General features: G+C 43.1%; 1 protein-coding gene across 1 annotated transcript in view; it reads left to right on the forward strand.

Annotated features, from left to right (window-relative positions):
• Positions 1-12,438, forward strand: part of LOC138298467 (low-density lipoprotein receptor-related protein 2-like) — a 1,267,625-nt gene that overhangs the window by 48,634 nt on the left and 1,206,553 nt on the right. The window contains exon 2 of the mRNA XM_069236878.1: positions 4,101-4,211. Coding sequence (XP_069092979.1) covers positions 4,101-4,211 — 111 coding nt within the window. The remainder of the gene's footprint in view (positions 1-4,100; positions 4,212-12,438) is intronic.

Below are 12,438 nucleotides of genomic sequence, written 5' to 3' on the forward strand. Positions count from 1 at the left end.
CCTGCAGGGAGGCCACTACTGGCTCAAGCAGCTTCCGTCAGCTTGGATTTCAAGTAGGTTCTCAAAGTTTAACAATTGGGCAATGCACCCTGCTTACAGTGGCTGAGATCTGGTCCACCCTGAGTATTGACTGGGAGAGAGAAGGGATTCTGTTGGTGCGATGGTTAAGTTTTGATCCAATCCCATGCTGTTGCAGGCTGCATAAAGTATTGAGCAACACAATTAGAAAGCCATAGCTTCAGTGTGAACAGTAAAGCATATTTCAAACTCAAGTGATTGTTTTGATGTTTCTTGGTGTGCACGTTCAATGACAGTGAGGTGAGAGCAACAGGAGCAATATACTGTTTCAACCAAGTCTCCAGGAACACAGAAGGGTCATCTGCTTCCATGGGCAGACCCACAATATGGATGTTATTGTGGCAATAGCTGTCCTCATGTCACTTTATTTTCTGATAAGATACAGCCGTTGCTGTAGTAATTTTGTCCCACTAAGATTGGTTGTACAGCGGCCAAGTTTGCCAATAGCTTTGGAGTTTGTAGTTATTTTTCGGACTGCTAGTGTAGGCTTTCCCTAAAAAAAGAAAAATGCCAAGTCAGTTAACCAATCAAATTTGGCTTCAAAAGCTTATCCTATATCTGCAGTTGCAGTCAGGAGTTTGTCTAATTTGATGGGTTGTCCTTCCTAGTCTGGAGGGCAACTCCCATAATGTTCCTGAGCTACAACAATGGTGGCCTGCTGTGGATGCTTGGGAGTGAAGGGAACAGTGCAGTTGTGGAAAGGTGCTACCTGAAGGCTTTCTGCTTATTCTTCAAAGTGCTCATACTGTCGGTAGTAGGCATGGTGAGTGTCATGTGGATAGATCTCAGAAGGCCCACCTCTCCCACAACAGTGCAGGGACATGAACAGCCACATTAATGACCTCAAACTAAAAATGAAATCAGTCAGTGCCTGTGGAAAAAGTACAGGTTCCCTGGTAAGCCCAGCAAGCACCACTAATCATTGAGGATCCATGGACCCAGACCTGGTGCTTCTCATGTCTGGTCCATGCTCCACTGCATCACTTTCTACAGGGTGGGACAATGAGCTGTTTTCTGGTAGGTTATAAAAGGACTGTGCCCCCTCTACCCCCAATGCACTGTTGGTCACAGGTACATTTACTTGGCAAATGTCCCCAAGATTGGCCCCACACTCCCATACTTTGGGTGTTGGTGTCTTGTAAAGTAACCTCACCCCCCACCCCTCCCAAAGCCAGGCTCCAGTTAGTAAAATATGGGCCAGGCTTGTTAAGCTCAGGGGGTGAGCAAAACAATCCAGAGTGCAGATGGCGAACTATCTTCAGAGCTAGCTACGTGGCCAGATCATTTGATGCAGCTGCCAGGCAGCGATCCTTGGTTTCTGGTGTTTGCACCAAAGCCTGGCTCTGCCTCCTCCAGGAGGCCAAGAAGTCAGTTCAAAGGCCCCTAGCAAGCCAATCACATAGTGGGATTCAGCTCTTGCCCACTGATGGCACCGACAGCCCCTTACTTGAAGCCATGACCTCAGTGGAGCACTTGTCTCACCGGCCCCTACCTGCAGCGAGATAGAGCAACTGAAGGAGCAGCATCACCCGTCTCATTCACGGCAAGGCCTTCTGTGGCCCAGTGGAGTTCCCTTCACAGGCAGCAATTGCTCAGTCCCTCAGGCTCCTCCAGGCAGTCTCATATATCCAACTGTGCGTTGGAAACTAGCTCCAGAAGGGGGAAAAAAACAGATAAAGCAGGGGCTTAAAGCTCAGCTTCTTTGGCAAAGCCACGCCCCACATGTCACGTTTTTAGTAACTCTTGATCCATTTCAGCTAGAAATAAACAATTTGTTTAGTTAATCTGAAGATTGTGCACCAGATGATGGATTGTGTGACCAGTTGAGCAAATCCATAATTATACCAAAACTCAACGGCAGAATCTTAATTCCAGTGGCCTCATTTATAGTAGGTTTTAGCACAAGCAGTCCTTTTTAGTGAAAGCACACAAATTCAGCGTAATCAAATCCTGTACTTTGGCAAGCTAGTGTGTGGATGGAGCCAAATACCCTCTTTCAGTATGTTTTTTTTTTTTCTTCTTTTTTTCCTTTAATGTTCATGTGGCAGTTGTACTGTTAAGCCAGACATATCTATCCAGATAGATTAGTGTAGCCCTGTGTATCCCATGCTGCTCTTGAACACAAATCTGTACTCTGATGTCTAAAAGTAGTCATGAAATGGGAGGGTGTTGGGAATGCAATTCTCGTGGCTGCCCTTCTCCTACTTAGGCAGCTGCCAGAGAAAGACAAACATTGTAAATTATCCGTATGACGTTTAATGCCTTAAAACGCCCTGTTTAAAGTTCAACTTGTGGTAGCTGGATACATACACTTTAGTGGAATTACGCACCTTCTGCCCAATCAAAATGTATTCATGACTACCAATGTGTCTGCACCTAAAAGCCCTCAAGTGATACTTGCAAGTGTTTGGCGATAGCAGCCCATTTAAGCCAGACCATAAACCTAAAACTAATATAAGATAATTACACTCTTCCTTCATCTCCTTTTTTGGAAGAGTGTAATTCCTAAATTTTAGGAGCAAGAGTCCTCACACACCCAACTGTGTGTGATGCTTCATCATCGGATCTGATCCTCATCAGACCAGTGCTGCAATGTCTGACGGGCACCCTCCCCCCCCCCCCCCCCCCCCCCCCCCCCCCGGGGGGCTCTTTGTCGGAAATCTTGTCTTGATGATGCCAAGACCAATAGAGTGTACTTAAAGTAGAAGAGAACTACAGATAGAACTAAAATGGACACAAAACCCAAACCTAAGGGTAACAATTGTATTAATGGGATGGCATGGTAGTTCCCAGCCTCCTAGTTTGCTATAAACTTAGCAGAGAGTGATTGATCATTCTCATTACCACTCTCCAAAAAACTATTTTTTAACCTTGGCCGTTACCCACCGTAGATTAATAAAATTGTTACCCTGAGGTTTGGGTTTTGAGTCAATTTTAGTTCTATCTGTAGGTCTCTCCTACTTTCCAAGAACACTCTATGGGTCTTTGCCAGAGATCTTTTCTCAATGATGCCAAGAGCCCCCCTTTGGGGGGGTACCCGTCAGACATTGCAGCGCTGGTCTGACGAGGAGCAGATCCGATGATGAAGCACGACACCCAGTTGGGTGTGTGAGGACTCTTGCTCCTAAAATGTAGGACTTCTATTCTTCTTTCATCTCCTTTTTTGGGACAGTGTATTTATCTTATATTATCGACTAAGGGAGGCTATACACTGGACCAGTAATTATCCCTGTCCCTTTCTTACGATACATAAACATAAAACTGTCACTTTGTCACTCTTTACTGTAACTATGTAGTATGGCATATCTGTTTAAGGCGTGGAAGAATTGTAAGCCTCCTGAAAATAGTTTCTTAAATTGTGAGATCATTTTAGATTAATAGATTGCAGTGATCCTTAATGTCAAATTGTCAACACTCCAATAGTTAAATTCTGTATTTTACCCAGCACTTGAAGTTTACATTTTTTTCTTTGCTTGTTAACAGTAATTTGTCAGATGTGCTTCCTAGAAATTAATCTTTTAGGATATAAATGCTAAGTCTATGCTTTGTATCTTATTTGACTGTACATTTGTGACTGATTTTGTTTTAGCAAGTGGGCATGTTGTCCTCCTCTTCATCAATAGAAACATCTTTCAAAGACCAGCATTAAAACCTTTTAAGTCCATGTTCTGTCAGTTTAATTTTCAAACCCTTTCTGCAATCCCCAATGTGTGGCAGTAGAAATCCATTTAGTCTAGGTATAATTTGTGATTAAACCTATGTGGGCATAACCTTGTACTGTACTATGTATCATGGGATTAGTACAAGAGCAAGATGGCACCAGGGGAACAATCTTCAGCATTTAAAGGGTTACATTCTGTACAGTCATTCGTCAGATTTGTTCCACTGCATCATGATATAACAAGAATTTAAGGGCTAATTATCATTGCAACAGTCATATTACTGTTCTAGAATTAATATGTGTACCAGCCACCATAAGCTATTTTTATTGCATCATTCAACTTATTTTCTCTTCTCTGCAGATCACTTTTGTAATGTAACACAGCAAGCTGCCTGTGGCGACAAATGTATTCCTTTTGCATGGCTCTGCAATGGAGAAGTAGATTGTCCTGATGAAACAGACGAGCAGTGTGGTGAGTTCAGTGCAAAAACCAAATGAAAACAATTTGTTGTAAACAGCAGTGCAGAAGTAGATCTTGCTACATAGCAGCAAATCCTTTACCTTTTTACTTCTTGCAGTCCTCGTCTAATCTAGAATCTGGGATTAGGCGTATGTATTTTACAACAATTATGAGCTTTTAAATAAGCTTAGTAATATGTTTACTAATACTTTTACTAATTATTGCAATATGATTTTTTTTCAAAGTTAAAGCACTGAGGGTGAAGACTTGGATGGGTATATTAACATAAAATTAAATACATTAGCTGATGTTTTACAATAAGTTAATACCACAAATTAAGAGTGGGGGGTGGGGTGTCAAATTGCAGTACTAATGCCAGTGTATAAAATGTATCCTGTTCAGCACACCCTGAACACCTTTGTAGATTTAAATAAACTGACCCTCGGTCATTTGATGCAGAAACATTTGGGTGAATTTCTGGGTCCAACTTCCTAAATCTTGGGATTCACATGCTTGAATACTTCCCTGTCGCTGAGATGGGAGTCCCTGGTGGAATATACAACCTAGGCCTGAAAATGTACATAAACAGTACATGGCCTAGGCCTTAACAGAATAACTTATCAGTCAGTTTGTCAAATAGACCCAAACTCAAATTTAAACCATTTGAAAATTAGAGGCTTTTCTGAAGCATTCTGTGCCTGTTATTTTTCTGTGGAGAGCTATGACTTTTTAGAAGAGGTCCCAGCTGATTTCTGTGCTATTTTCTTGGGTGGCTCTTGAACATCGGAGAACTCATGTTTTCTTTTAACAGATACTTTAGGAGCAGAGAGAGGAAGAAGCACTATCCTCAGAGGCTGAGTGGCCAGTCTTACCTTTGTGAAGCCACAAAAGCAGACGGCCCTCTCTGTCCTTCAAAGTCTTTGTAGAGAATTTTCTACATATCTTGCAGTCCTTTGTTTTGTCTTGGATATAAGCAGTAAATGCATTCCTGAGTCTTTTCTTGAAACAAGAGGCACAGGATCTAAAAAGGCATTTCCTTGGTGTCTGACATGGTAGCCAATTTGAAGCATCAGAGAAGAAAAGAAATGTCCTAAAATTCAGATAGTAGATCTTCTGAGAAGTTTTGAGCAGAGCTCAAAGGAGACTCCGCAGCACAACATGTAGTGGAAAATGAGGGAAGGCATTCTCATCGGTTCAAATTTGAGTTTGGGTCTATTTGATAAAATGTCTGTGATAGGTTATTCTGTTGAGTCCTAGGCCACGTGTTGTGTAAGTACATTTTCAGGCTTAAGTTATATATTCCACCAGGGACTCCCATCTCAACGACGGGGAAGTATTCAAGCATGTGAATATATGAAAGCTTCAGGTAAGTAACTTAATTCTTATCCAGTAATTGCAGTACTGTAACATTTACCAAATAGAAACCGCGTGTATTAAATAAGTCTAAATGACCTATGGAAGGAATCACATTTTGTAGCTCTCCCTCAATTTTTAGGTCGAGCATAGATCGTGCACATGTGCAGTCTACAAGACCTGCTGGAATGAGTAAAGGACTTTGCTCATGCCTGCTGCTTACCATTGGTTGAAGGCAGTGATGCTACTCTTTGCTGCCTCCTAACTGGCTTGGCAGCTGATGTCACTTCAGGTTCTTGGTTGAGGAGCACTGGCCAAGTCCTCTTAAATTACACCTAGATTGTTCTTTTATTTGGACGGACTATTTTAAAAAAAATGTTTCCTTCTGCAGCTTGTAGGTAAGCACTTGTGTTAAAACGTGCGGTTAATTTTCTGAACTTGCCCTTCACTTGTTCCTTACTTTACTTAATCAGTAAATACATGTATTTGTATCTTGGGTCTTTTGTAAAAAAAAAATGTGGCTTTTTATAGCATAAAATGGACCTACGTACTGAATCGAACACTGTCTCTCCCTGCAGAGCGGGAGAACCAATACTACAATATTCACTGCACTTGGAGAAACTCACCCCATAATGCTTTGCAGGCATTCTTTTTACATAGTCACTGCATGCAGGGGAAATGCCATAATGCTTTGCAGCCATCCCTTTTCCAACACATTTTTGCCCATAATGTAGCCTGTGGTGGTCATAGGCAATGGGACCACCACCAAAATGTTCAGAATGATGTGCTCTGTCCAGGCCATCTTCTGGGCCACACTAGGTTAGAGGGGGGGTCCCCAAAAGCGTAACTTCCACTACTTAATGTATATTTAACCTCTTTTATGGCTGGGACTTCTGTTTTTACCACTGAGGAGTTTGTTTTATAAGGGCCTTGTTTGTAATATTTTGGCAGACCAGATAGGCCTGAAAATGTGTAATGCACTGTGCTCTCCAGTAACTGAAGAATTAACTGCCCGAGGCACAACTAACTCAGTAGAAAGCTACACTTGATTTTAGGCAAAACGGATGTGTTGTCAGAAGAAATTCTGGCAGAATTCTGTGACTCTGTACTCTGAGTGCTTTTGGCTCCACAGACTCATCTAGCCATGACCACTGGTAGTGGACCTTCTGCTGTTTGTACAGGAACATCTAGTAATGACCTGTGGCAATGCACCGTCTGCTGTTGACTCTACAGGGACATCTAGCCATGACCAGTTGTACTACACCTTTTGTTGACTCTACAGGGACATCTAATAATGACCTGCGGCACGGCACACTTGTGCCGCTGACGCCACAGTTAAATCTTTAAGCCCTACGCTGCCAGGCCTTTACCCCTCCTGTGCCGAGCCTTTTTTTTCTTTTCTATTTGGGGCAGTTCGCGCTTAGGCCCTCAAAGCTACCCATGCCAAATTTGCATCCTTTTTTTCAACATCCTGGGATTCTAGAGGTACCCAGACTTTGTGGGTTCCCCTGAAGGAGACCAAGAAATTAGCCAAAATACAGTGTTTATTTTTTTTTAAATGGGGGAAAAAAAGGCTGCAGAAGGCGGCTCGTGGCTTTGTTCCTGAAAATGGCATCAACAAAGGGTTTGTGGTGGCAAGATCATCTTCTTCCCAGCTTTCAGGAACAGGCAGATTTGAATTAGAAAACCAAACCCCATTTTCAATACAATTTTGACATTTTACTGGGACGTACCCCATTTTTACAATTTTTTTTTTTGTGCTTTCAGCCTCCTTCCAGTTAGTGACCAAAATGGGTGAGAAACCAATACTGGATCCCAGAAAGTTAAACATTTCTGAAAAGTAGACAACATTCTGAATTCAGCAAGTGTTCATTTGTGTAGATCCTGCATGTGTTTCCTACAGAAAATAACAGCTGAAATAAAATAAAAAATTGAAATTGAGATGAAAAACAGCTATTTCTCCACGTTTGACTCTAACTTGTTCTGCGATGTTAGATTTTTGAAAGCAATATACTGTTACGTCAGCTGGACTCTTCTGGTTGCGGGGATATATAGGGCTTGTAGGTTCATCAAGAACCCTAGGTACCCAGAGCCAATAAATGAGCTGCACCTTGCAATGGGCTTGTATTCTATACTGGGTATACAGCAATTAATTTGCTGAAATATAAAAAGGGAAAAATAGCTATCCAGGAAACCTTTGTATTTCCAAAATGGCCACAAGATAAGGTGTTGAAGCAATGGTTATGCACATCTCTGAATTCCAGGGTGCCCATACTAGCATGTGAATTACAGGGCATCTCTCAAATAGACGTCTTTTACACACTGTCTTACATTTAGAAGGAACAAATGTAGAGAAAGACAAGGGGCAATAACACGTGTTCTTCTATTCTGTTCCCCCACGTCTCCCGATACAAATGGTACCTCACTTGCGTTGATAGGCCTAGCACCTGTGACAGGAAATGCTCCAAAACACAACTTGTACACATCACATTTTCACAAAGAAAACCAAGCTTTTTGAAAACTGTGGATATTGGCCTCTAGCTCAGCCGGCACCTAGGGAAACCTAGCAAACCTGCACAGGTTTGAAAACTAGACACCTAGGGGAATCAAAGATGGGGTGACTTGTGGGGCTCTGACCAGGTTCTGTTACCCAGCATCCTTTGCAAACCTCAATGTGGCCAAAAAACACCTTTTCCTCACATTTTGGTGACAAAGTTCTGGAATCTGATAGGAGCCACAAATTCCCCCAAGTCTCCTGATGAAAATGGTACCTCACTTGTGGGGGTGGGACAGGTGCCTGCAACAGAAAAAGGCCAAAAACTTGTAGATTGAGGGGATAGCACAGCGAGTTGATAAGCACATATTTTTCTTTTATACATCTTTTAGGCTGACCCTGCTTTGGGGTCCCATGTAAGTGAGGTATCATTTTACTTGGGGGACTGAGGGGGAACGCTGGGTGGTAGGAAATTTGTGCTGCAGCGGTGATCCTACAAAGAAAAGTGAGGAAAAGGTTTTTTTTTTTTAATGCAAATTTTGAGGTTTGCTGAGGAGTCTGGATAAGAAAATGTTGGAGATCCAGGCAAGCCACACCTCCTTGGACTTCTTGGGGTGTCTATTTTTAAAACATGTCTGGGTTTGGTAGGTTTCCCTAGATTGAGGCCGCACCTGGGACCAAAACCATAGGTGCTCCCTCCCCCCGAAATACACTTAAGTTATGTTAAAAATATCCCTCACCCACCAACTAAGTTGGTGGCATGCTTCATCAGGGTCCCACCCGAGGCACCTAGCGTGTCACAGGTGTGCTGCGACGCCGGATTACAGCAGAGCAGGTTTCATCATTTTTACCCCACATACTGGTTGGATTTGGCACGAGGGTGAGTGATGGTTCAGTGGATCAAATTTTATTAACAAGAGATTCACAACATTGAAATGCACTGTTAATAACAAAGGCCAAAAAACTGAAACAGTGACTCACAGCTCGTGAGCTGTCAAGCCACGGCAAGGCACCAACTGCTTTACAGTCCATTCACACACCTTTCATACATGACATGCACAAGACCATTCACACCGCCAGCCATGGGCCCAGCACATTACAACTCACATCAACACAGCGCCACTCAAGGGCCCATCACTTACATACGCCCACATGCAGGATACAGTAATCACACCAGCTGATGGCAGAGTGTGGACTGGTGTTTGGCTGGCAGTGTGTTGCAGTAGCCAACAGCAAGTCAATATGTACACTATGTACACCATCAGCCAAGTGCCACTCCACACACAATGGCATCACTTTTTTTTTTAAACAAAAACCACTAACTTATTAGAAATTACAAAACTACAAACACAAAAGCTCTAAGTACATGACAGAAATGCCAACCATGAAACTGAACACATGAAAATACAGAACAGGCAGTTTACACTCATGGTTGTTCCCAGTAATTCTTCTGGGTGTGGCAATCATTGAAAAAAACATCCACACAGCCCAGGCTTTGAAGGACAATCTGGGCAGTGCATTTGAGTCCCCCGGATACCTCTTCAAAAACACTACATTTCTTAACTGGAAAGTCTTTTTTGGGTGTGGGAGGAATGTGCTCAGCAAAGTGGCGATCATTCACTCTAGCTTCATCCTCCACCACTTCTCTAGGAACTCTGGCCTGTTCCACCACAATAAGGCTCTCTATCACGGACTCCTGAAATTTCACAAATGTCATCTTTGACTCTGGAGACCTAGCCTTAAACACAATAAAAGCATTAAAAGTTGCTAAGTGGAAGAGGTGAATTGCTAACTTATACCAAACGTAAGACTTACGAATAGCAGTATAAGGTTCCAACCTTTGATCAACTCTATCTACACCTCCCATGTGCTTATTATAATCTAAAATGCACACAGGTTTGCACACTTCAGCAACCTGGCCCCAAACAGTCACTGGGGGGGGGGGGGGGGGGAAGTACTCATCATGGATGGTACTTAGCAAATAGACATCCCTCCTGTCTGAATTTTAAAGCTAGCAGCTCATGCCGAAAGGCACTGCACTGTCCCCTCAAGATTTTTACAGACCAGCTCCTTTGGATAGCCTTTCTGGTCAACGAATTGTGCCACAAGCAACAGTGTACACTCTAAACAATTCCTTGTACAACTGCACTCCAGTGTAGAAGTTATCTACATACAAATGGTGACCTTTGTTGAACAGTCGTCTACCAAGTTCCCACACAATTTTCTCAGCAACTCCAAAAGTGGGAGGACAACCAGGAGGGGTCAATACTGGAATCCCTACCAGTGTAGACACAGAAATTATACACATCCTGTACTACTTTCAGACAGCATATACAATTTAATTCTATATCGTGTCCTCCTGCTAGGAATGTACTGTATAAAAACCAAACAACCCTTGAAGAGGACCAAAGACTCATCCACAGCTATTTCTTTGCCTGGAACATAGACCTCTGAAAAACGATCTACAAAATGATCGACAGGCCTAATCTTAAAAAGACAGTCAGAATCAGGGTGCTCTCGTGGCAAGGCTAATGCATGGTCAATAAAATGCAGCATCGTAAGAAGAAGCAAATACCTATTACGACTGATGGTTGCAGGAAATATAGCTGTTGCCATCAAGGGACTAGTAGACCAATAAGAAGCCAGTGACTGCTTCCTTAACCCCATCAAAAGTCCACTCCAAAAACCTTTTCATCTCCTCCAAATTTGTGAGAATCCACTGGCTAGATCTAGAGTGTGGCCTAAGTCTAGCAGCGTTGTCCCTCAAATACTGCTCCGCATACAAATTATTAGTCTGCTCAACAATCTCTTCCAAAAACACATCATCCACAAATAACTCAAAGAAATTGACAGTCAAAAAGTTATGTTTTGACTACACCCAGGGAGATCAGTAAAGGCAGGCTACTCTGGCTGCTCCATGTTTGGGACAACCCATAGTTCAGGTCTTCTAACGGGAAACCTTTCAGCCCCAGGTTGCTGCACTAATGGCACATCAGTGTCCTCTAAAACAGGCCCTTCATCTGCACTGAGTGTGGCTTCCTCATCAGAAGATTCCTCTCCGACAAACTTCACTGCCAGAATCTCACTTCCTCCTCTGCCTCAGATGCAGAGTCCGTCTCATAATCATGATCAGACAATGACTCAAAGCATACCAACCACCTGCTGAGCGGTCATCCTGCGGCTAGCCATGATCTTTCCTACGGAAATTAACTGGACAAATGTACCACCAACAGCCAGCACTGTGTAAGATAAGTAATAAAGTGTAGCTTTATTAGTAAGTTATAAACTCAAACTATACCGCTCACTTTGAAATAGCTTGACTCACCAGCAACTACTCTGCAGACACAGCAATCACCAATGATATCCCACTAAAAAGAAAGAAAAGCAAATTAGAAATAAGAAAACACAAATATCATTGTGCACCAATCTAAGGACAATTTACACACAAACCTGCATTTAGTACACCACCTACAAACATGTCATTCATGCATGGCAACAATACTCCTTTGGAGTAAATTGTTTTTACCTAAAACATGCAACTATGCAAACCGCAGGTCAACCACTGCCAAAACCACAAGGAGCCACAGCAAAGAAAGCAAAAGCTTTGAATTAGAACAAAATTATCACAAATGCGAACACTTTGTCAGTTGACAAACATCCCACCATCAAGCATTTAGAAATTGGTGCCGAAGTGGATTCTGCCATAGGGGCAGATGGGCCTACTAAAAAAAAAAAAAATAGGACTATCTGCCCCAAGGAGGGCAGAAAATACCTTTAGTTGTGTGTCCCCTTTGGGAGCGACCCTTGCCCAAGGGGCCATCCCCAAACAAAAAAAAACACACACACTATCCCTGGTGCCTAAGTGGCTTCTGCCCCATTGGGGACAATGGGCCTAAAAAAAAATAGGCCCATCTGCCCCACAGGGGGCAGAAATGGCCAACAGTTCAATGCCCCCCTTGGGGGGGGGGGGTGCGGGTGCGCACCCCTTGCCCAAGGGGGTGCCCCCACATAAATAAACATTTTTACCAAAATCCCTTGTGTTCTAGTGGTTTCTGCCCCCCTTGGGGGCAGATCAGCCTAAAAATATTAGGCTGAAATGGCCACACAAACATGGCCCCCAAATGGGAGCGACCCTGCCCAAAGGGCCGCTCCCCAACACGAAACATTGCAAAAAAAAAAAAAGAAAACGGCATCTAGTGGGCATTCCTGCTGCCTGATTGCAATGTGATCAGGCAGCAGGAATGCTCAGACACCGGGGGGAAAGTAAAACCCTTTCCTTTTCCCTGGTGCTCCTTGTTTACAACCCCCCTCCCCCCTGCTGGAGGAGAAACTAACCTGTTTATTTCTACTTGCACTGGAAGCAAATGGCTTCCAGTGCAACCGGCACTGTGT

This window comes from Pleurodeles waltl, chromosome 1_2, assembly GCF_031143425.1.
Source record: "Pleurodeles waltl isolate 20211129_DDA chromosome 1_2, aPleWal1.hap1.20221129, whole genome shotgun sequence".
Taxonomy (NCBI): Eukaryota; Metazoa; Chordata; class Amphibia; order Caudata; family Salamandridae; genus Pleurodeles; species Pleurodeles waltl.